Below are 26229 nucleotides of genomic sequence, written 5' to 3' on the forward strand. Positions count from 1 at the left end.
AAATTGTGGTAGCAGTGCTAATTATGTAGCTCAGTGATACAGCACTTGGTAGGCAAGCACAGGCCCCAGGTTCAATCCCTAGTACCACCAAAAACAAAAGTGAATGATGTGGGAATTTTAAAAATCATTTTCTCTATTTAGAAAAGACAAAACTTCAATCTAATTCTTCAGGGGTTATAAGAATATTTTCAACTTCATTATTAGATTTTAAGCAATCCATGAACAACTTATTTCTGTGTACTCCCTCAATTCACTTACATAGTAAGTAAACAAATACTTACTAGATGACTCAGCTTCTCAGAAGACCTCTGAAATAGTATCCGCATGGTCATTACAGATGGGAACAGATGCATAGGATTTTAGGGTCTTTAAATGTGTATGACATAGTAGCAAAATTGAAATGGGAAATCTAACCTCAAACCAGACAAATAACTATTTCTGTCCCACATGAATTTAGAACTGAAATACCTGAGTTTAAGCATAGTAAATTGACATTTTTTTTTCTGAAAATACACCAAGACTTATTTCCCAAATACCTTTCCTAAACAAACTTAAAACTAGTTTTTTTTTCATCCTGTAAGAAAGTCCACTAATCTATAGATAACATGTTAATTTATTTTTAAAGGATAATATGAATGCTACTCTGAAAGAAAAGAGCCTGGTTTTCCAAAAAAAAAAAAAAAAAAAAGAATTTTATTATTTTTTTTTTAGATTGTGAGCCCATTAGGCAACAATTTGAAAGAGCCCACTAATGGTATTACTGGAAAAGAATGCTGGCCATCTATCTTAGAGCAATAATTTAAAACCAGTATTGTCTTCATCACTATTGACATAATAATTGCCAGAATAAATGGAATGATAGCTATTTCATCCTTTTAAAAAATATTTTATTAGAAGATTAATTTTATCAAGTAAAACAGGATTCTGTTGAATATTTTAATGTCAAAAATGTTTCATTCCTCAGATTGGGTTTTCCATGGCTTAGCCTGTTTAGGGAAAATTGTTTAACTTCAAATATAATTATCCCTTTGTTTAGTATATCTCTCATTACTTAAGAAACAGAAAAGAGTACATTTATTTCGATAGGAGTTAGTTCTCAGTATTAAAGAGGACATTTTTGAAATGAAAAAAAAAACAAGATGTCAATTTACTGTTCTTAGTACTAAATTACTAATTATATAAAAGTTATAGTCTTAACGTGCAAATTATCCCCCCTCTCGAATAAATCACACTTTTCTATACTTAAAAGTTATCACTTCCTTTTGATAGTTAAAAAATACAAATAGTCAGGCTGGGGATGTGGCTCAAGTAAGTGGTAGCGCGCTTGCCTAGCATGCGTGAGGCACTGGGTTCAATTCTCAGCACCACATAGAAACAAAATAAAGTTATTAAAAAAAAGAATCATATTAAAAAAATAGTCACATTTCACAGAATAGTTCTGAGGTAATTCCTGTCATTAAAAAAAAAAAAAACCTTTCAGAAATAGTTTACTCAATTTGTGGATTCTTTCTGTCTTGCCATTCTTCTATTAATGGCTCTGTCAGCCAGAGCCATTAATAGCTCTAACTTGGAAGAAGACAAAATGAAAGTCAAAACAATTTGGATGACTACAGGCAAGTTCAGGGGAAAAGTGAAGTTGAAGAAGTGGTAAATAATGGTTCATATAACATTTCTGGGAAACGGGAGTAGTATATTGTTTTTGTGTCCATTCTCTCCAATTAGGACAAAGGGAAAGATGACAGCACACTCCAGAAGAAAAGAAAACTTTCTATGACTAGGTCATTGGTTTAAAAAATTACAGGCTGATGAATACTACCATATAAATTAGTCAAACATTTTATTATAGAGTATATAATAATATCAAAAGCACAAAAAAGACTTATTCTGAAAAACAGGAAAATTGTGACATTACAGAAGTAGGATTCAATAATTCCAGCCTGTTTCTATGGGTACTAGTGCCTAATCACCTCAGTTAAAACAAGATACAAATGAGGCCAAGGTTACAGATCTGATCCCCATATGGATCCTTTAGCATTATTTGGTTTCTTGAATTGAGACATGTATTCCCAATTCCATGTTTGCTTCCAAATGTTTGCTACTGGTCTTAATGGGTACCAAAGACTATACTCAAATACAATCAAAGCTCATGTTCCTGTGAGAAGATAAATTTTCAAATAATAAGGACAGCATGATCAGCACTGTCATCTAATCTAAATAAAACAAGCCACCAAATATTCTAGTACATTTGAAGTGAATTATGCAAGAAGTAGTAAGAATAACATTCTATGGTAGCTAAACTAGAGAGGAATAACAAGTGGAGTAAAAGCCATTATTAGCATTAAGGGTTACCAAATTCTTAGATATGAGTAGTTGGCAGCTTAAGAAAGTTAGCTCTACAAGATTTATCATTATTGTTCTTCCAGTTTGTTCTTACAGGTCATTAGTATTCTTTTAAAACTTAGTCCCTGAGAGATCCCAGACTATGTCAAGTAAAGAAATTGAGTAAGCTTGTAGTCTATCTTGTTTTAAAAAAACAAAGCCCTATATGAGCTCATCACTACAATCTTTAGTATTTAGAAAGTCAACAGTAAAATCAACTTCTAAAGAACAGCTTTGAGAATACACTGAGGGGTAACAGAGTCAAGGATTTAACTGATGGTGCCGAAAATACATATTATTATTTTAAAAGGAACGACTTTTAAAAATTTGTGCCACCCAGCTTATTAGTAAAGTAGATTAGCGACTACTGATTTATTGCTTTTAATGAAACACCAGATTTGACAGCTAAGTTAGCAGTGGGATACAAGTACATTTTTATCTTTAATTATTTTTGTAGAATAGGACATATCCATATCCATATAAAAAGAGACTATGTAGCAGATGCCTCCTAGAATCAGCCAGTTCTTGTAAACATTGCATTTGTGCAGATTTTCATACTTTGATTCCAAAATTGAGAATTAGGTTAAAGGCAAATTTAGTAGCCAACCCAGGGGGAAAAAAAGAGTTCAGTTTGACTTCCTGCAACATATGGTACCACTTCTCCTTTCAAAAATAAAACAAAACAAAACAAAAAACCTAGCAGCACATAAAAAAAGTTACAAAACGTTTCAGTACTCTTTTTTCCCTCCCATCAAAAACCGAACAAAAATAAAGTGCAGCACCCATAAAAGTGTCAAGAAAAATAGCCAAGTTCTTCCTTTCTTGTAACAAAATAGCACTTGGCCTCAGCAGTCTTAACCAAATTATACAGTGTCCATCATTTTGGGTTCATCATCTTCTTTATGTACCACTGAATTTAAACTGCAGAGAGCTGTATTGATAGAATACTGAAGATAATCTGGATTCTGGGGAAGGAAGAAAAAAAAAGAATATATAATAACCAGTTTTATGCCAGTACACATAATCACATATGCATTTTCACATCCTAATTCTCTACAGTATAACAAAGTAGGAAAGAAGATAGACTTTGGAGTCAGACCAGCTAAAACTGGAAAAATAAATAAAAAGTAGGCTATTATTTGCTTAACCCAAAGAGGTGTGATAAAGACAGAATATGTGTAAACAGAAATGTAATAGACATCACCTTTTCTTATCCTTTTAACAAAACTATCATTTTAGTTATTCATACTAGGCCATGTATGTAGCTAATCTATGTAATAGATGTATACACTTATTGATAATTTAAGTAATAAATGTAGCTTGAAGGCAGCAATGAATTTTGAAGATTACTATCTAATTATAGCAGTAAATGCTAAAAATGCAAAACATCTTAACAGAGGAAAAATCCACTTACTGAGTAAAATAAGCTTGAATAAAAAATCTGAAGTACACAGACCCATATTTAAAAAAAAATAAAAGAACAACTGAGATTTTATTTATTCTTTAAATAGAAAGATAATTCATAAATGTTATGTTTGCCCATTTCTAAAACTAAGATAAAAAACCAAAACCTTGTCCAGTATATGCAAAAATAAAACCATGATTTGTTAAAGCACTACTATTAAGGAAATAAGGCCTTAAGATCCAGGATTTCAGGAAAATTTTTCCCCAGAATTCAATTTGGTCTACCCAGTCATTCTAAATATCTACTAGATACTTTTACAAATATTGTCATCACCTAGTTTAATTTATTTTTATTTAACAAACACCAGTGAGGAAAGTCCAAATGGCACAGATGTTTTAAACCTTCCCATACCTTAAGGAGAAAGGGTTTTCAAAAACTTCTTAATAAAGTATAATACTATATGAAGTTTTTTTTCTTCTTTTTTTTTTTTAAGCCAAAAAGCTAGATAAATTATTCCCCAGCAGGTCTTTATGAAAGAAGTGACACCAATAACTGACTGAGGTCTGGGACATTCATCGTGAACTTCAGTTCTAATCCTGCCTCTATCCTGTATTCTGAGAACTGGCTAAGGAGATTCTCCAGAACTCATTTGTCTTGAGGCTATCATGTCTCCCACTTTGAAAAAACAAAAAGCAATTGATATGCCTAACCTGACTTTGCTTAAATTACACTGGTTGGCTCATATTCTCATCTCAAAAATTTTCTTATCTCGGTGACAAGTGTCTTCTAAAAGCACAGGATTATCTTGCACTATTTGTAGTACATGACTCAACAGTCTGTAATGCAGGTGAATAGGCGGTGAAGCAGGAAATTCAGGATTAGAATATTAGCTCTATCACACATTTCAACTGACTTCAGGCAAATTATTTAACCTAAGTTTCAGTTTACTTATCCATAAAAATGAATGAAAATGAACCATAGTATTTTTGAGAAGATTAAACAATAAAACACATGAAAGTGTTTTGTAACCTGTAAACTGATATAAAAAGGAATATTATTGTGGCAAGATTTTCTTTCCAACTTCCTCTAAATTGACAACTTGGTCCCTCAAGTGGCCCCCCATCCTGTTTCCCTCAGCCAGTCCACAATACTGCGCATCTAGCTGAAATCTTAAAGCTCTCCTCTTCCTCAGGCAGATTAGGTTAGGATACTAAAATTCTCACTCTATGAGGAACTGCTCTGTTAGCCAGATTAAGTCTAAGCAACCCTGATAATGTTAGCAATTAAGTCAGAATCATGAGTCTAGCCCCCCCCCCACACGCCAAATAAGTATAATGGATGCCTTGCAGTTATTATCAGTTACTATCTGTTATATTTACCAAAAACTTACTTCCCCCTTTCCAGACGCAACTTTTTGATACTTTACTGAATCAAACACCTTCAAAGTCTCTTTATTTCTCCACATGAATCATGTAACATTTTAATTTTAGGAGGTTTATATATTGGATATGACAGTGACTTAAGTCATAAAATTCCCTTGGAAAAACTAGTTCCCTATGGGCTATATCTCAGGAAGTGAAATTCACCATTGTATTTAAATACCATTTAAGATTTGATATTATATAGGAAATCTTTAGAGGTAATGTTTCTTACAAGTTTGGGGGGGTACTATTAATTGTTTAAAAATCAGAACTTGATGATTTCCATCCTCGAAAATGATATTTTTGATTGAGTTGAATATGATCAATTGCTTTCCTTATACAGCCTACAATACATGTGACTGGAATGGTGAAATTATAGTGACATAAAGTCAAGACACTGAAATATTTCAATCTTTTATCACCTTATGAATTTTAAAAATAAATCTAGGACTCTCCTCATCTTGTCTACTAAATGAGACTTTCCATCTCACAATGCAGGCAACAGAATAAACTGGTCTTTAAAATCCTTGCACATGGAAATGAGAGTTGATTGGACTAAGATGCTTCCACTACAATCAAATGGGAAGGAACTATCTACCAATAATTTAAAACTGAGTTTTAAATAGTATCAGCTAGATGAGTGGTCTGATTCCTTCTTCTTTTTGCTATAAAGTCTCTGATGCTGTTGACATGGTTTTTATCTTGATCTAAAGATTGATTTAAGTAGTTGCTGATACTACCAGACACAATATTATAAGCTATATTAATGTGAACTAAGTGTTACATCTGATAGGCAACACCACCACTAGAGATGGTATTATATAAACCCATGTAGCAGACTACCTTGATTACCACTTTCATGCATGCTCTGAAGCTAATCCATTTAAGAAAAGAGATAGAAGAGATTCAATGCATAAAATAGGACTAAGGATTACCTTTTGAGGCAAGAATATTCAAAACAGTCACACGTGTATCACATATAAGATACTCCAAAATAACAAAAACTATGATTTAATATGTTTACAAAATAAATATTAACTTCTCTAACTTACCTGTGATAAGGATTCTAATAAACCTATAGATCCAACACCAGAATGGGGAACATGATTAGGAACTGTCATAGGTTGAAAACTTTGTGATTGAGAATAAAGTCTTACTCTTGACTTGAAAGCTTCAAGTTCATTTTTGAATGCTTCAAAATAACCTTCTTCCTCTGCCTAGAACACATAAAACAGACTGTTTTTCAAAACCAGAGTAAATTCTAAAAAGCTTACAATACAGCTGGTTGAGGAAATAAAGAAAAGGTGAACAGTCTAAATGTAGAAACCATTATGGCCTCTTCAGATCTGTGACATCTACTTGTTTTATAGGAACATTAATGACTAATTTGTTCCATTTCTTACTGCTTCAGCAAAATAAAACAAGCTAATAGGAACACACAAAAGTAAAACAGGTTTTCTCTTATCTCTCTTGATTTATCTGGATCTTTAACAGGACCCCAAAATCCTTATTTCACCTTTCACATTCATTCCATTCTCTTACCATTGCCAAACCGTCATAGGATATTCTTTTAAAAGATTTAAATTAATGAGGGGGAACTATTGCCTACTTCTAATAATTTTCTAACCCTTTATTCTCTATGAAAACCAAATAAAACTCAACATTCTACTTCATTAGGAGAACACCTTTGTGTTTTTAGTTAAACAGGTACATCTTTTTCTCCCAACATTATGGAAAGAAAAAAATACAATGACTTATGATGACATGTAACATATTCTATATCAACAGAATGCTGGCTTTATGTTCAAGTGGTGGAAGAGAGCTTATCAAATGAAGTTTAGGTTATATAACCAGGTTAAAACCTCTTTAAATTAGTCATTAGCATCAGCATACAAATAATGCAAACAGTATTCTACTGCCTTCCCATCTTCATAAATTTCATAATAATTTCCTTAATCACATTTTAGCACCTTTACTTTAGTTAATATATGGGAGTCATGTGGACAAACAGAATGTTAGCCCTGTGCGTAAGGCCTAGGGATTCAGGTCTAGAGTGATTTGACTTTGTTTTATTAAGTAATCCATATAGGCCACTTGCTTAATTTCTTTTCTTTTCTTTTTTTTGGTGGCAGGGTATTGGGGGTTGAGATAGAAGAGGTAGAAGAGATTCAATGCATAAAATAGAGGACCCCGGGGCAACTGACCACTGAGCCATATCACCAGCCCTATTTTGTATTTTATTTAGAGACAGGGTCTCACTGAGTTGTTCAGCGCCTTGCTTTTGCTGAGGCTGGCTTTGAACTCGCGATCTTCCTATCTCAGCCTCCCAAGCCACTGGGATTACAGGCATGCACCACCGTGCACAGTGCTTGATTTCTTTATACAGGTTTCCTTATCTACAATATAAGAACAGAAATCCTCATAAAACATGACAAAGATTTATAAGTTAATCCATATAAAGTGCCTTGCACAAAGTAAGCATCTTATGAATATTATTGTTTAATTAAAAAATATATTAAAAATACAATGCAAGACCGAAGACTTCAGTGCCTTTCAGTTCTACTTTGTTAAATTTTCAAAGAATGTATACAGTGTGGACATGTTCCATTATCATATTAATCACCAGTTTAAATACATCCATTAATACAAGATGAAAAAAAAAAAAAAGCTCCTATGTGCCATATAAAAATTTAGAAAAGTCACCATAAACCTAGCTAAAACACCAACTCATCAAAACTCTACATCACAAGGGTTTTAGGGTATTTTAAGGTAGAACTGTTGCCACCTTTGTAGGTTTTTTTTAATATTAAAAAATAGAGGACTGGGGTTGTAGCTTAATGGTGAAGCGCTTGCCAGGGTCTTAAGTTCCACCCCCAGCACTCCCCCCATCCCCCCAAAACACCTTTTGGTATATTTCTTTTGAACTTCTAATCTTACATGCTGAAACATATCCTGTGTGCAAAAGAGCATGTAAGATACACATGTGTAGTTTATTCAGCAAAAATACAACCTTGTACCCATAAAAATTAGGAAATAGATCACTACTAGTACTTTATAAACCAGTTCTGAAGAGAAATTTTCCTCCCTACCTAAGTTATCATTAGACTCGGTCCTTTGCTTCTTTAATTTTACTGCTTATACACATATCCCTCAACTACATATTGCTTACCTCTGCCTGCTATGAAAATATTTTATAAAATACAGAATATTTAAATATATGATCTTTATCAAAATATATTTTAAAAACTGATACTGGTTATATCACTACATATTTTATTTTATTCATTTCCCAGCTTTTTCATCCATACTGATACTGGTTAGTATTTTACCAAATGAATATAGCATAGTTTATTCATTCTATTGTTGTCAGACATTTGAGTTGTTCTCAGGCTTTTTGTTATTATGAACAAAGCTACATATTTTGGCATCTACTGTATAGGTATAAGAGTTGCACTAAGTCAAACTTTGGAGCTTAGGACTCTTTAACACTTGAAAATTACTGAGGACCTGTAATTGTGTGGGTTATATTTGTTAATATTGCTGTTAGAAATTAAAAGTGAGGAATTAAGGAAAATAAAAATAGTAGTAAAAAACTCATTACATACTACCATTAATAACATTTTTATTTTAAAAGACTATTTGTGTTAGGCATAGTGGCATATGCTGGTAGTCCCAGCTACTTGAGAGACTAAGAAAAGATAATTGCTTGATCTCAAGAGTTTGAGATCTACCTGGATAACAAAGTGAGAACCTGTCTTAAAAAAAAAGCATGTGAAAATTTTATTCTCCAAAACTAATTTAGTGCCATTTTTAATTTCTGCAAACCTCTCTAAGGTCTACCTTAACAGAAGACAGATTATCACATCTGCTTTGGGATCAATTTCAATTGTACACTTGTGAGAGAATAAGAATAAAATAGCAAATACCATCAATATTATCATGAAAATACTTCTAATCAAGGCCCGCCTGAAAAGGTTTTAAAGACTCTCAGAGGTCCCTCAACTACATGTTGATAACATATTCTCTAGGGTATAAACCTAAAAGAATTTTTGGGTATTCACATATGTGATTGTTCAATTTTACTAGAAAAATTTCCCAAATGGTTATTAGAATTTATATTCCCACTAGCAGTGAATTCAAGTCCTAACTGTTCTACTTCTTGGGCAACTTTCAAATTTTTACTCATCTAGTGAAATGGTAAGCTTTGCAGACATTATCTATTTTTTTGTGACATAGCCAACATTTTTTGTGTTTATATAAACATGTACCACTTCCTCTAAACTTACAGCATAAACATTTCTTAGAGCATTAAAAATGTTCCATAAATAACTAATGGCTGCATAAATCTATGTACACTACAGGTCTTTTTTTTTTTTTTTTTTTTAACCATTCCTCTAACTATTGAATTTTTGGGTTGTTTCTTATTTTTCCATTACAAAGTCTGATTTCTTATTAAACTGTGAATATCCTATATCTTCCACTTCTGAAATGGTTTTGCTTTCCATTAGCAGGTACTCAATAGTTACTGAATGGATAAATGATAAACTATCCAAATATACACATTCATTTGAATGGATCTCAATTTCATATAAATGCTATAGTATAAGTCATAAGAAAGTATGTATGAATACATAAAAGATTATATAAGAATAGCTCCTTTAAGACTCAATTAGTCTGTGGCCTTCTGGTTAAATGGTTTCTCCTGATGTGTACAGAACAAAGGGGTCTCAGCTATGACCTAACCTTCCCATTTAACAATACAAAATAACTGGGTTGGGGAAATAGCACAGTAGTTGAACACTTGCACAAGATCCTGAGTTCAATCAATCCCTAGTATAGCGTGTGGGGGAGGCACACCCTTAAAACAGCAACAACAACAAAAAATACTTACTTTGGCTTTTTGGAAAAATAAACGAAAACACCCTCTTGGATCCACATTACAGTTTTTGGCCATTTCCATAATAAATTGCATTACAACAGCTTGATGTGCTATTTGTTCCATTAGAGCCCCTTTCTGAAAATAAATAAAATTATAAGAAACCTCTAGAACATATTTAATTGGGATACTGATTTAAATTTTAAATCTTTAGGGTTACTTCTGATTTTGTTCTTTTTAGTTATAAGTCAAATACTATGTGGACATATAAAGAGTATATCTCAATTCTTTACTATTTTTATGTGACCAGAATTATTAAAGGGGACCATGCATTGGTCTGACTTAAAATGTGATTACCATTTGGATTTTTTAAAACATCACTTTCTAATTAGAAAAGAAAAAGGATATAGGAACAAAAGCAGTTGAGAGGCGGCAGAGAACACACCAGAAAAGTTTACATATGCTCACAAACAATTATTTTAAGTTCCCACATGAAACTCAAGTAGGTCTGAAAACAAAAACAAGTAGAATTCTAATGACCTTCTTGCTTTCATTGAAAGTAAATAACATAATAAACAAAACACCAAGTAAGAAATCAGAATTCCACTAACATTTCCCACAAAGTCAACATGACCAAGTAACACACTGAAATTTTAAGATTCACACAATACCTGCTCAGCTTCTAGGTGAAAACACCATAGAATAAGATATTTAGCAGTTTCTTCACATACAAGGTATGGATGGTCAGACAAAAACCTCTGACTATCATCCCATCGACTCAACATACCTGAAAAAAAAAAAAAAAAGAATACATATATATGTGTGTGTATATGTATATATATACACACATATACATATATATGAAATCATGAATGCTAAATATTTTGTTTCTTCCTGTGAAGAAAATGTAAAATTATTCTCTTTAAAGGTAATTCATATTACCAAAGCAGTGTGTATGGTAAAAGGGCAAATGAAAAGGGATAATAGCCGCTAGACTAGAAATAGCTTCCAAAATTCACAGAAAGTTTTCTTTCAGATAATGAAGCTAATGTAGAAAGGCCAGTTTAAAGTCAAAAAGTCTTGCATCTGTAAATGCCCACAGTCCCAGGCAAATCGAGACAAGTGGTCATATTAAGGTTAAAGTAAAAGACCTGATTTACTCAGAGAACAGAATCTTTTCTATTCAAACGATGGAAAAGAAAGCAAAACCTCAATAAACTGCACTTGGCACACTTAAAGACTTAAGACGATATGTTAAAATGGTGACATTTACCAATTTAAGAAAATTATCTACTGGTAAAGCAATGAAGCCAGTATCATACTAGTAAAAATAATCATTTAAATTATTTTAGCTTTTTACTCATGATGTCTGTTTACACTCACAGTAAGTAAAAATTTCTAAAAAGTAGTTAAGTATACTTAAAAATGGCTGCCATTTTTTTTCAAGATGTCAAATGAATACAAATACTACCTTAAGAGTATATGCATGTTTATAAGATATCTCCTCAAAGTCAATATGACCAAATCATCATAGAACCAGACAAGTATTGTACTTTTAATTTTTCCAGTTGGCTTTATACTTGAATAACTTCAACATAACAATGTTAGCAGCTTTACACTCCTCAGATCCACCCAAGGAAATATGGATGTTACCAAATCATCATGGAAATTTTACAGGGCTGTTTTAGTACTCTGGCAATAAACTTTCCTCTAGACACAAAATGAACTTCTATATATTAAATTCTAAAGTAGAACACAATAACAAACAAAACTATTGCTGAAAATACACAGCAACATATAGCAATCAGTTGAAAATACATGATTAACTTATCCTCAAAAGAAAAAGGGGGGGGCATAAAAAAGGTTTTAACATTTCTTATAAACGTTTTATAAGCTTTGTGTTATTTCCCCAACACTTTGATGACAATGATTATTAGGTCATTTAAGATTCTAAGAAACAGAATACTGAAAGTTTAAGTAACTACTTCTCAAAGTATAGAGTTAATAATGACTCCTGGAAGTCAGAGTAAATGAAAGCAAAATCCTTATTTCTTATACCTGAAACCATAAAATTAATCCTATGAAGTAGTTTTGGCTTAACCTTCTTATACTTCTGAAAAGCTAATATTTCAACTCTATTTACCATCTGTAAAGCACTGCTTTTCTTCTTTACTTCTCCATGGTAGCACTGTGACTCCATGAATTATCAAAATTCTACACATTTTTGTCATGAAATGTATGAAAGGGTTAATAAAAATACTTGTAGGGAACCCTGATGGGTTAGTAGCACTTATAAGGGTCATGAGGAAGGGTGTCATTACATGTTAAAAGTTTTTTTTTTAAACAACTTATGTAATACCCAAGACAAAATTTACACTTGAAATTAAACACAGATTTTCTGTAACTTGGAAATATTGTCATCACTTGACTTAAAAAAAAAAACAAAACCAGACACTGAATTACTAGGAAATTGAGAAGTTACAGGTAGTTCATACAAATCTCTGTGGAGGGAGTATGGAATTTTATGAATAAAATACTGAAAGAGAATCAATACAGGATCAGAACATGACTAAAACTATTGATGTTATTTTGGAATTTGTAAATAAATGTAAGAATAACACAATCTAGCAGGACGGCTAGGAAAAACAGATTCTAAACTGCTTTTTAATATAACCGCTTCACCATTTACTAACTTGAGCAAGTTCCTTTACATGCCTCCATTTCCTTGTAGAATAGGGCTATAAGTAAATAATACCTGACAGGACTTTTAAACGATTATATAAAATGAATTCATAGAAAGCACTAGAAATAGTGCCTGACACATATTAAATAGATAATAAGTATTAGGTTACTAACATGATATAAGAAATATTTATTAAGCTAAATCTTTGGTCAAGGATAATCCAGTCGTCTAAACTAGCCAACCAATTTCTTTGAAAGCTTGAAAAACTTCACTTGGACAATTTATTTCAATTATATGCTTTAATTTATGTATTTCCCTGGTGAACACCTATCTAAATCTCAATCTATCCACCTCTCCATATTCTACCTGTTTCCTAAAATGGTCCCCAAATATGCATATCCTTATTAATTTCTCTTTCCTTTTTGCACTATACTTACAGAATGAAAACATTTTAACATTTTACACTATTCATCTATAATGTCCCAGCTAGGTTGTTAATTTATTGAGGAAAGACATATATATGACTATTTTTTTTGTGTATTTCCAGAGCCTCAAATTTCCTGTATTTCCAATCACCTATGCACCAACAATTTCTACCTATACGACTACATAAACTCATCTTACTTGAAAATCAAACCCATTCTTCCATTTCTGTCAACCTACAGGCTTCCTGGATTCTATTACTCACTCAAACATTCTAGAAATTCCTCTGACATTTCCATTTCTCTGACGTTAAAACTGACTATCAAGTTCTATGGTTATAATACCATAATCTGTTAATAAATTTCTAATGTTAAGCCATCCTAAAATTCTTAGGATGAACTCTTTTTTTTTAAATTTATTTATTTTTTTTTTGTACTTGTAGATGGTCAGCATGCCTTTATTTTATTCGCTTATTTTTATATGTGATGCTAAGGTTCAAACCCAATGCTTCATACACGCTCAGCAAGTGCTCTGCCACTGAACCACAGCCCCCACCCCTTAGGATGAACTCTTAAAAATATTTTTCAGATTATAAAAATGAAGTGTATACATTATGAAGAATATGAAAAGTCCAAAACATAGAAATCAATTGCAGGTCTACCACAAGCAATATTAATATTTATGTATTTCCTCCCAGCCTATTTGAAAATGAATTTTAGAGAAACAAAATTAAAATCGTATCATAATCTTCTCTTTGTCCTACTTCATAGTCTATTCAAGAATACATTATCCTATTATAGTTTATATTTTTACAGCTTTTGATAACAATTCGTCCAGATTCAAAAAAATGACAAATCATTGCTAACTATGGCTGGATGGGAAGATGACGTGCTCTGAAAAACTGTTAAATGAATCCAAAAGCAGCGCTGTAGATCACAAAGACAGTGATGTCAAAGATACATATAACTTTGAATAAAACTGTACAGTGAAATCTAAGAAAAAAACAGGTTTTTTTTATCTAAATAAGTATTTTGTATTTATAAAATGTGAATCAAACTAACAAATACAAATGTAGAAAAATAAGATTTCAATACTTCATAATACTCCACAATAAGCATTGTACCATTTATCATTAGATGGTAAATTCCATCTAATTATAAGGGTAAAAGCAACACAAGAAAGACAGCCAACAAACAGCATAAGGGAAAGTTAGGAAAAACTCTAAAAAATGTAAGTACAGAGTAAGACCATAAAGTAGTACTGGTGTGAAGCCCCACATCCTAAACAGTCCCCCATGCACCAGGCTCATCTTTCAAGAGTCTGAAGTGCAATCCAAGTATGGAAAGTCTCTCCATTTGAAAACTTTAAATACAGCTGCTATTCCAGGTGTGTTTACAGGAGTGTATCAGTGTGGTCATCATTCTCGAAAATGCTTTTTTCGTTCATTACAATACACATACAACACTAGAAAAATGTGGTTTCTCCAAGCAGGGATAGCATCAAACATTCATTGTCTTGCTTCAGGGCTCTATCTTCTCTGTGCCACAAATTTAGTCAGTGAGGATTTTGATTGACTCATCATCCCACAACTGCAAGCTGGTCCACTCTATGCTGATGGAACTTGGTGAGCAGGAAGTACTGGGTACCTCAGATGTCTTGGTAAGATACACGCATGCCAGAGAGTAGGAAAAAAACACATGAAAATTTTGGGAGCCTACTACCTTAGTAACATTTCTGTGGATCCAATGTGCTGCGGCAAGTAGGATATCTCCTCCAAAGTGAAAAGTCAATATGTATTTCCACTAAGAGACAGGCACAATGTGAATCTGGGAGTGGCTATCAAGTCTGGTTGGGTTCGAAGACAGCAATGCTCTGGTTAGTATTACAAGATGAGGTAGTGGATGTTTACAACATGCAATGTTCAAAACAATTTTGCTTATCAATGACCTATAGGTGTCAAGTTAGCTTTTACTCTCAGCTACCTCATTACACTTACAATAGTTTCATAAACTAAGGAGTTATTGTAGCACAGGCTTGAGATTATGCACAGATTCAACAGTATGGATTTTCCTCATCAGGGATGTTCCAGTATCCCAACTCAGCACAGCCAATGGATACCTGATCTGCCAGTAGCAGAAACCAATGCCAAAACCTCAATATGGCAACATACACAAGAGAAACTATACAGTCATCAAGAAGCAGATTACATATTTTGGTCCCATTTCATCTTAAAGAGACAGTAATTTCTCACTTGAGAAAGCCCATTCTAGATCTGGAATTGCCCTCTCTGCTTACCATGTTTCTATCAGTAATATACCTGTGGTCCTACTAAGTGAATTATTCAATATCCCACATGATTTTTGGTTTATTTATAACAAAAGAAATGATGACTGTAGGCTCATGAAATCACTCGTCTTACCCTGAACATCATTACTCAGAAGGAGGTTTTATAGAATGATGAAATTATTTATTAAAGACTCAGTCATAGTACCAGGTGGGTTACAACAACTTGTGAAAACTGGGATATTTTCCCACATAAAATTACCTTTGACCACACCACCCAGTTTACAATAAAAGTGAAGGAACTGTTTCTCAACTACTAGGTTCCATGGCTCCAAAGCAACTAGCCTATAGAATACTAGATGGGTAAAAACATCTTCAGGGATGCTGTTCTACCAGAATCGGTGTATGCTCTAAAAGAGCAACCAGTAGATGGTGCATTATTTTTTCTTACAGCAGAACACATAGACCTAGAAAGCACGGACTGTAGGTGGGAATGGCAGCTCACATAATACAACTAAGACAAATAGTTTTACAAAAATTATGACATAAGGCTCTACTCATTTAAAGATTTCAATATCTATCTAAGGGAGGACTGCTTATTCATTTTTTCTATTATAAAAAATATCACAATGGGGGCTGGGGTTGTGGCTCAGCAGTAGATTGCTCGCCTAGCATATGTGAGGTCCTGGATTAGATCCTCAGCACCACATAAGTAAATAAAGGTATTGTGTCCAACTACAACTAAAAAATAAAAATATAAAAAACATCACAACAATAATATGTAGAAATGCAGACTTTGTCTATACTTCTTTATGTACTAAGTTTTTCTTCGTTTTAAATAAGAGGTATGAAAAAATGAATTCTTCATGAAAAAATAAACAGATGAGAAAACATTGACAATACTATCCATTGTCTTGACATTAGTGAAGCATAAATGAAATTTTAAATACTTTGGGAGAAATGCCAATGGGAGAAAAAAAAAATTTAAAAATGCCATTTAAAATATTCGTGAACATAGTGTTCTTTTGTACTGTTTGCTAAATTAACATATTACTGGTGATTTTAAAAAAACTATGAATTGAACCTTAACTCCTAAAACTTCCCAATAGCATTTTCATTCCAGCAGTATACTGTCTATAATTCTTAGAATACAACATACTGTTGCCTGGCTGCATTTCTACATGCCGCTATGGTTGCTACATGGAAAACTCTTATCTGTTCCTCATAAGCAGGCTCAGATGTCACCTTTCTTGGGAAGCCTTCACTTTACATTGACCTCATCCCAGTCTTCTTCCCCCAATAGAAAAACTATCAGTTCTTTGCATACATATTTCTATCACTACATTTATCTGAATAACTGTTAAATAACCTGCTTGAGTTACACAGCATAAAACCTTAAAAAAAAAAAAAAAAAGAATGCTAATATTTTAACAAAAGGATAAGCAGATACCAAGGAAGAAAAGAAAGAAAAAAGCAGAGGCTAGTCAAGATGGAAAGAGACCATGGAATAAAGAAGATGGTTTCAGAAGGTATTATTAATAGACTGAATTTTGCTTTTCCTCACAATTTGATTTGTTCTATCAATCTATATTATTTATGACCCCCAAAAATGTCTACAATAAGATTTGTACATCTCCAGAAGTAGCTACATAACTGGAGTCTGTTACATATCTCTTTTTTTGGTTCCCATTTTATAAATCCATTTTTTTGCACATATATATATGATACCAAATATTATAAAGAAGAAATTCAGAGAGTAGACTTACCAAAATGTCTGATTTTTTGTTCATATTTCTGCATAAATGATTTTGATTTATCTTCATCTTCTGTTTCTTTTCTTTTATCTTGATTAATAAAACTCTATGAAAAAAATTTAGAAATTAAAGTTGGATTTTATGTTCTTGAATCTTCTTTCTTAGACATTGAATGTCTAGCAATTCTTCCAATAAACAATATAAAAATGTGGTGTAATATGATTCTATTATATCATTATTAAGTTCTTCATTAAAAAGGTAAATTTTTTTTCATTTGAGAGCTTAGTTTTGTTTAATGTGTGTCTGGAAAATTATAGATTTATCTTGAAAATCATACAGAAAAAACCAACTGAATTAATCCGTTTTGTTAAAATGGTTGCCCTACTAAAGCTAGGTTCAGAAAGATTCTTTACATGAATAATTTAGGTTTACACTATTCATTTCCTGTGAACATTTGCAACTCTAGCCTAATTTTTGGATTCTGCTAGAAATAAACTCAGAAATTCAAAGCACATAGAGAGTAAAGTATTTACTATAAATTCTTTGAGAAGAGATAAATCAAAACATACATCTGGGTTGTATTGCTAATAAATTTTTCTTAAGAGGCAAGTTTGATTCTTGAAATCAAGTACAAAATTCTATTAAAGAAGTACTTATTTTCAGTTAAAACAGACCAAAAATGAGGTTTTTATCTCTAGCCAGCGAAACTGACAGCATAGTTTCTCAGAACATTCTGTGATTACATTTATACCCTGATATTATCACTGCCCAAAATAAAAAGTAAAACCAGCTTTCTGTCAGTTTATGACCAGGAAGCCCACAAAAGTTTATACATTTCAAAATAAAAGCATTTTCCCCTTTATATATTCTGCCATCTAGACCAGCACTGTCCAATAGAAATATAATCCAAGTCACAAATATCAAATTCCTATTAGCCACATTAAAATGCAGAAACAGATGAAACTAATAACTACATTATTTAACCTAACATATCCAACATATTATCATTTTAACATGTAAGCAACACAAAAATATTAATGAAATATTTAACTTTTTTTTTTTTTTTTGATACTGAGCCATCAGAATCTGGTGTGTATTTTACACTTACAGCACATCTCAGTTCAGACTAGTCACATTTCAAGCACTCAATAGCACATGTGGCTAGTGGCTATCAAGTTGGATAGTGCAGATCTAGACCAGTCCTCTCAAGTCTCAAGCTCCCAGACAAAATCAATGTACGATTTTGAGAAAATGACTGGAACATAAAAAACAGTCCTAATTAATTTGTGATATAAATGTAGGCTATGTTAGAAATTAAGTTTAAAGAAACAATTAAAAGCAGAAACAAAATGAAAATATTCTTTGTGAGCACTGTGTTAAGAAACATTAACTATATAAAATAAACATTGCTTTGACTGTTCCCTCTGGAAGAAAAAAATTTTTTTTTAATTATTTTAAATATTTTGAGGGTATAATGTAAAACAGAAGTAAAATAACACTTAAGACACACCCCTTAATACATTTATACAAATAGCAAATTATTTAAATGAAGAATGATCCTGTTGTAGGGGAGAAAAATATATATAAATTAGAACAGGCACAAAGAAAGTCTAGAAAGATATGACTCATTCTTAACAGAGGTTATGTCTGGAAAATGGAACTAAACGTAAAGGGAGCCTTTGAATTTCTATTTTACATGCTTGTTTATTGTTTATTTATCAATAAGCATGTTTTACTATTAAAAATTTTCTCAAAGAAGGAATTATTGATATGGCTAGTGGTGATCCACATTTACCTATGTGTCTTACTGACTGCTGTAGTAGAACCGAAGATGGTCCAGAAGAGGCAGTTAATAAATAGTGCTCAATGAGTGGGTGAGAGTGGATGCCAGGAAGACAGAAATTAAATAAGTTATAGGATGAGAAGTCTAGAAAATAATGATGGTTAAAGACAGGGTGAATGTTGATTTAGACAAGAATGAGCAGCCAATCTCTATAGCCCAAGGGTTAAATTTAGAACAAATACAAAAAAATTCCCCTTAACAAATTAATAGAAAATGACTGTCTTTCATTGCCCCAATAAGTTGCAGACCAAAGATTTAAATCAAATACTTGATTTTTAAGTTCCAATTTATACATCTTAATAGAGTGTGGATTACATAACTATATCTAGTTGTTAATTTTTACTGGGGATTGAACAAAGGACACTTTACCACTGAGTTATATCCCCAGCCTTTTTAATATTTTTATTTTAAGCCAGGTTCTCACTAAGTTGCTGAAGCTGGCCTCAAATTTGTGATCCTCCTGCCTCAGCCTACTTAGTTACTGGAATTATAGGTGTGGGCTACCAGCTATTTACTAAAATGTTACACATGAGATTTGTGTACCTCAACGTAAAATGTTACCCAAAGAATAAACAAACAAACAAAAAAATGAATAATCAAGCAGGGATAGGTTCAGGGATAATCAAGCAAATGAAGGTACAGATCAAATGAGAATGACAGAATGATGACGGTGTTGATGTGCAACATGGGGTTTGTCTGTTTACTTTGTGTATATTGATATATACGTTCATATATATTATAATATATATTTAATATTAAAATATTAAATTTATATTAATATATATAATATTTTCCATATTAAAAAAGCTAAAAAAGAACCAAATTCTCTCCTACATTATATGTTCATGGGTTAATTAAGGAAAGTGATGACATCTGAATGTCTATCTCTGTCTATTCTCTACATAAATGTAGTAACATCATCCCTGCTTCAAGTTCAGGGAACACTAATAGAGGATAATATACAAAATCCACCTTGTGGTAAAGGCAAAAGCTTTTAGCTTCTGATAAATGTTTCCTTTAGCCATTTTAGCAAAGTGGAAAAAAATTAACATAAAATATTTGTGCCTATAAGTATGTTCACAGATTTCATTACATTTCTACAGAGTAAGGCTCAATACAGAATGCTATGCTTCAACATAATATTACTTTATCCCATATTAAAATCATTAATTCATAAAATTATTAGGCTCTAGCCTGGTGCAATGGCCCATGCCTGCAATCCCACCAGCTTGGGAAGCAGAGGGAGGAGGACTACAAGTTGAAAGCCAGCCTCAGCAAAAGTGAGGCACTAAGGATCTCAGTGAGACACTGTCTCTAAATAAAATACAAAATAAAGCTGATGATGGGCTCAGTGGTCAAGTGCCAGCGTTCAATCCCCAGTCCTCTCACCGCCCCCCAAAAGTTATTAGGCTCTGACTTTCTCCTCCTTCTCATGTGTTTTGAAAAATCTCTAGAAGCTCTAGTTTTCAAATGGAAAACAAACATATAACCCCTGAGCAGTGTGAGAAATATGGGATTTTAAGTCTATCATTAATATCTATTATCTGTTATCTTCATTTAATAATAGACATCATTTTCATTCTTTTTTATTTATTTCCTTTTAGTTGTATTTGAACACAATACCTTTAGTTTATTTATTTATTTTTATGTGGTGCTAAGGATTGAATCTAGGGCCTTAACGTGCTAGGCAAGTACTCTACCACTGAGCCACAACCCTAGCCCCATCATCATTTTCATTCTTAAAGGTATCTTTAGTAAAGGATATTCAACACCTTTCTTTACCTTATCTAGTCTTCAAATCCCAGAGTAAGGATTTTATTCTTCAAATTTAATCCACTGTTATGTTATCAAGTCACTGTACTTACTTTTCTATTTCTTCACTTATAAAATAAGGTAGCTGAATGAAAATAACTCTTAATGCAATGACTACCAAACATAGGGTACAAAATGAGATGTGAGAGAAAATTTAACTTTGATTTAGATATTTTGTCATCCTTAAAATTTCTAAATCCTTAAAAGCATTTTAAGAATGCTTTTTATATATAGTATTTGTTCAACATTATCTTACATAAACAATTAATTGAGCCTGGTAAATTATAACTGCCTGTAGGGGCTACTGATATAGCTTAGTGACAGAGCACTTTGCCTAATATGCACAAAGCCTGGGGTTCGATCTATAGCAACACAAAAACAAACAAAAGAAAATGAAAAAAAAAAAAAACTGCCTACAAAGCTGGATGCTGTGGTGCATGCCTGTAATCCCAGCAACTTGGGAGGCTGAGGTAGGAGGATTGCAAGTTCAAGGTCAGCCTGGGCAACTTAGTGAGATCCTGTTTCAAAATAAAAAATAAAAGGGCTGGAGATGTATCTCAGTGTTTGTAAAACACTTGTTTAGTATGTTCCAGGCCCTGAGTTCATTCTCCAATATGGGGAGGTTGGGATGGGAGGCAGGCATTGGGAGGTGGGTGCAACAAACCTGCCTGTAGTCTGCAGCTCTAGAGTAAGAACTTTCAAACTTAGTTTAGATGAAGAAATAGATTGTACGTTTTGTCCTAACATGCACACAAATACCTAAAATACTAGTTTTTCAATACAATATTGACCCTAAGTGGGATGCACTTTGATCTTTTCTATCAGATTCTACTTGAAAAAGAAAAAATGCTGCTAGGAATGCACCAAATTGTTTTCATAGCCTACTTAAATTGGTCATGACCCCATGGTCTGAAGAATACTGTTTTTCTGTACTCTCCCAGCAATAAATGGTCTTTGACTTTTTCTTCTTCAGCGACAAAAGTAAAAGAAAAAGGCCTATACATTCTAATGAGAAACACAATACTGCTCTTAAAACAACTTGACAAACTACTACACTATTTTAAGAGACAAAAGAGTCTGAATTATTTCTAAAAAGTTCTTTTCAGTACTATGACATTTTCTAGATTACCTCCTAAATTTACTAAACATTGGTAACTAAACAGTGAAAAGATTTTTATCTAGTAAGTCCAATAACTAAATGTGTTACCAAACTGATAGCAAGCAGGCAGCATTGCAATGTCAGAAAGTACTCGTAACATCTGAGCTTTACCACATACCAGGTTCTATGCTACCACACTTTTAAGACATTACTTTATTTGAAGCTACCAAGGCTAAGAGATGTTAAGTGACTTGTCCAAGGTCACAAAGCTAGCATGTAATAAAGTTGAGATTTAAGACAGTCTAATTTCAGAGCCCAAACTGCACTATACCATGTGTCATGCTATTGTCATATATTTGTATTAAGGACTACTAGAATTAAGACAATGCTGGAGTACTTGTACTTTCCATAAACTATCAAAATTTGAACACTTTACAAATACTTGGTTGTTTTGCTATCAAAACGTACAAATACTTAAATTTTTCTTCTTTCTTTATAGCCCAATAAAAGGTCATACCTTATTAAAAACATCCTTGCTAATGGCATCCATGTTCCACAGACACATCCTCTCTCTTTGTACTAAAGCCTCTTCTTTCTGTCGCCACTCTTCTTCTCGTTGCCTTAGTTCTGATACTGCTGTTTGTGCTTTGGCATGTTCCTGATCCAAGGACTCAGAATTATGCAGTGCTAAGCTACCAAGTTTCTGCTGAGCTTCGGCAAGATTCCATTTGCACGCCACAGAGCTCTTCACAAACTCTTTCTGCTTTTGGCAAGCCAGCTCAATCCCATGGCTATACATCTGAATAGAAAAACAGTATTTGTAAGAAATGAAGGTTGCAATGGATATATTTGTGCAGCACAGCTCAACTCTTTTAAAAATTTTTATTCAAAGGATCTCTGTACAATGTTTGTGGTGCATAGCCTATCCTGTGTTCTTTGTCTACAAGTTACATTTTTATATTATAGGCCTTGTTTCATCAACTAGATTCTAAGCTTCTTTGTTAACCTGTGTCCCTCCTCCAACAACTAACAACACCACAAAGTCTGGCAACTATCACAGTGACTTGCATATAGCTGGTACTCAACATTTGACTCACAGTCTTCATAATCCTGGACCAACAGAATGAGAATAAAGATTAAATCTAGCTTACCACCTCAACACTCCACGTGTTGAAAACCAGATCTTTTAGAGTTTTGTTCTGCAAGTTCTTCACAGTAAGGAATCTCCTTTTGTTTAGAAATAATTATTTCTTGATTTCTGCTTTCTTTGTGTATTATCCCCAATCCCTAGTGATCAGAGAAGATCTTAATAGAAATTTCTATTTATAACTGATTATATCAGACAGATATTCTTTAACTTTATCCTAATAAAAATAGGCAAAGTTATTTAAATTAATAACTGCCAACTGTTCTACCCTGGTGATTCTATCCTACTCAGAGTAATAATTACAGATTTTTAATATTGTGTTTTATTTGTTTATTTATTTGGTGGTACTAAGGATTAAATACAGTGACATTCTACCAGTAAGCAACATTCTTTTTATTTTTTATCACATATATATGTGTATATGTGTGTGTGTGTGTGTGTTTGTGTATGTTTCACTAAGTTGCTGAGGACCTTTCTAAAATTCTGAGGCTGGCCTTGAACTTGTGATCCTCTTGCCTTGTTTCCACCTGAAGTTACAGGCATGTGCCACCGAGTTAGCAGTGATATTTACTTAATTGTCGTGTGTAAAGCAATATGGTAGTCAAAAAGAGGAAGGCATATTATGATTTCTTGGCCAAATATAAATCAACTTCAAACTACTTATTCAGAATAATTTCTCTTCAATCTGTTCCTATATATATTTCACTATTGAAAAGCTCTTATAACTTTACACCTAAATTATACAAATAGTCTGTCTCATTTCAAGCTATTCTCTACTCCACTATGCTGTAGTCATCTTTCCAAAAAAAAAAAAAAAAACCAAATTCAATCACATTACTCGTTCTTAAGACTCTTGGAATAACATGCAAATTCTGTGGCATAGCATGGTACTTCATGATTTCATTTCCTATAATCTCTCCCGTCTCAGTTCTAGGTACTCTTCTATTTGTTTGCTTATTCTTCCCGCCTTCAACCTGTTGCCCCCTTCAATTTGGCAATCCTCCTTGCTCTAGGTAAACTCCTATCTCCATTCCAGATTCTAACAACCCATAAGCTTTTTCTTATTCATTCTGTTCCTACCCAAGATATAATACACGTTTTATATAATATTTTTCATATAATATTGTACTTATTTGTATTTTCAGCATCTAAGCTTCTTGAAGGGCTAGCATTCAATAAATAATAGAGGAATAAATGAATCTTCACTTCTTAGAACAGACTGGTCAGGTGGTAAAGAATTCTAAGGCAAGTAGCAAGTAAGGCCTCTTACACTGTTATAATGCAGATGTTTTATTTACTCATTCAACAGATTTGTAGCCCAGGTCCCCTACAAGTAAAACATTTATTTTTACTTTTGGCTATCTTAGAATAGGATCAAAGAAAAAACTGGAAACTAGCTATGCTTAAAAATGGGGCCAAAAAAAGAAAAATGAAACTATAAAACTTAATTTATAAAAAGACAAAGCTATACCATACCTTATATTTTTTCGAATTATGTGGAAGCAAAAAAAAATTTTTTTAAATCAAACCAATTCCAAAAATGATTTCTATTTAAATTCTTCTCCATAGCAATTAGAGATACCATTTGGCTACTTGGGCAAACTATCTAGGATGTATTCAGATTAAGTAAAATATTAGGTCATATTTTAATCCATGACCTTGATGTCTTAGATGGATATAATTATTTTTTAATGAACATAAATTCTGAAAAGGAACTGCTAAAGTCCACTAATGTTAGTAACGTCACATTAAAAATTCTCAAAAAGGATATCTATATTCTAATTTGCTTTTACCTTAATTGGGATCTCAGAATCATACACTGCTTATTACATTAAGATATCTAAATCTATCATATTTGGTAAAAATTAATCCAAAGTTTTTTTTAAAGAATAATTTTAAGTGCCTATTTATTGGATTAAACATTTTATTCTTCCCGAATATTCCAGTTCAAAAATTTAAGTCCTAAAGTCAGCAAGACAAAATAAGCAGAGTTGTAACGAACACCTGAACTTAAAATTAGAAATCACTTTGCAAATCTGAAGACTATTTAAAGGTAATATCAGCTACACAGTTTTATAGTATTTCCTAGGATGAGTAGTGTAGTAGGTGGGCAAAAACACTGTACTAGAAGTCATAAATTCTAATTTTGACTCTGCTACAACTAGCTATATGGCCTCAGGGAAATCACATTTAGTGAAGGAGATAAGCCTATTCACTTATAAAATATTTTTCTCCTATTATGAGTTTGTAAGTGCACAAGTAAAAGATTAATATAAATGTATATTAATCTTTTAATCTAATTAATGTATATTAATCTTAAGAGTTTCTCTTAAGTAACTTTTGTGATTCAATTATAATGTACTGAAATTCTTGAGACTTTTTTCTCTCCGTCTGCCTTTAAAATTGACAACAGCAACTGCTGTTCATTCTCTCATACTCCCTTCCTTCCCCCACCTCTGTAATGCATTATAGGCTCATAACACATTTTGTATATAAAAATGACACTAGTGATCCATAATTAGTGGGTGACTACTGACACATCAACTCTTATTCTGCCTCACTTTCCCCGTGACCCGTTGGCTAAGTACAGACTGTAGTTATGAAACAGCATTTTTCTCCGTGTGAAGCCAACCAACTCCATTAGCTGAAATAAGACTGATGATCCTATACTTACTAGAAAAACAAATTTAAATCACTAATCTTCATTAACATTGAGCACAATGAGTTTTGAGGGAAAACTGCTATTAATTCTATTATGCTGTTATTGAACCTCAGTCTGCAGAAAGCCTAGGCAGACATCTACAATCCATTTCGTTGAACATAATAGTATTTAGTCTATGATCCCGAAATACAGCCCAAAACACTCAGGTTAAGAGAAAAAATATGAAAAGGTGATGAGTATGTAAGCACTACCTACGATTGGACCCAGAAAAATCCTAAATATCATATTTGGTTAAGTTGCAGAGACAAGAAATCTGGATTGAAAACAAGTAGCATTAGGAATCTTAGCAAAGAGTCTGGAAAAAAAAAAAGGGGAGAGAGAGAGAGAGAGAGAGAGAGGGAGAGGGAGGGAGGGAGAGAGAGAGGGGGAGAGGGAGAGGGAG

The 26229-nt window shown here is 32.7% G+C and overlaps 1 protein-coding gene across 1 annotated transcript in view; it reads right to left on the reverse strand.

The window, feature by feature from the left end:
• Positions 1–2744: 2744 nt before the first annotated feature.
• The window catches only part of Cdc37l1 (cell division cycle 37 like 1, HSP90 cochaperone), a 24509-nt gene continuing 1024 nt past the window's right edge, over positions 2745–26229 (reverse strand). The window contains exons 2-7 of the mRNA XM_015492875.2: positions 22496–22777; positions 17237–17330; positions 10753–10868; positions 10097–10219; positions 6258–6422; positions 2745–3344 (exon numbers count right to left, since the gene is read on the reverse strand). Of these exons, the coding sequence (XP_015348361.1) occupies positions 3243–3344; positions 6258–6422; positions 10097–10219; positions 10753–10868; positions 17237–17330; positions 22496–22777 (882 nt within the window). The 3' untranslated portion in view covers positions 2745–3242. The remainder of the gene's footprint in view (positions 3345–6257; positions 6423–10096; positions 10220–10752; positions 10869–17236; positions 17331–22495; positions 22778–26229) is intronic.

The sequence above is a fragment of the Marmota marmota genome, unplaced genomic scaffold, assembly GCF_001458135.2.
Source record: "Marmota marmota marmota unplaced genomic scaffold, marMar, whole genome shotgun sequence".
Classification (NCBI taxonomy): Eukaryota; Metazoa; Chordata; class Mammalia; order Rodentia; family Sciuridae; genus Marmota; species Marmota marmota.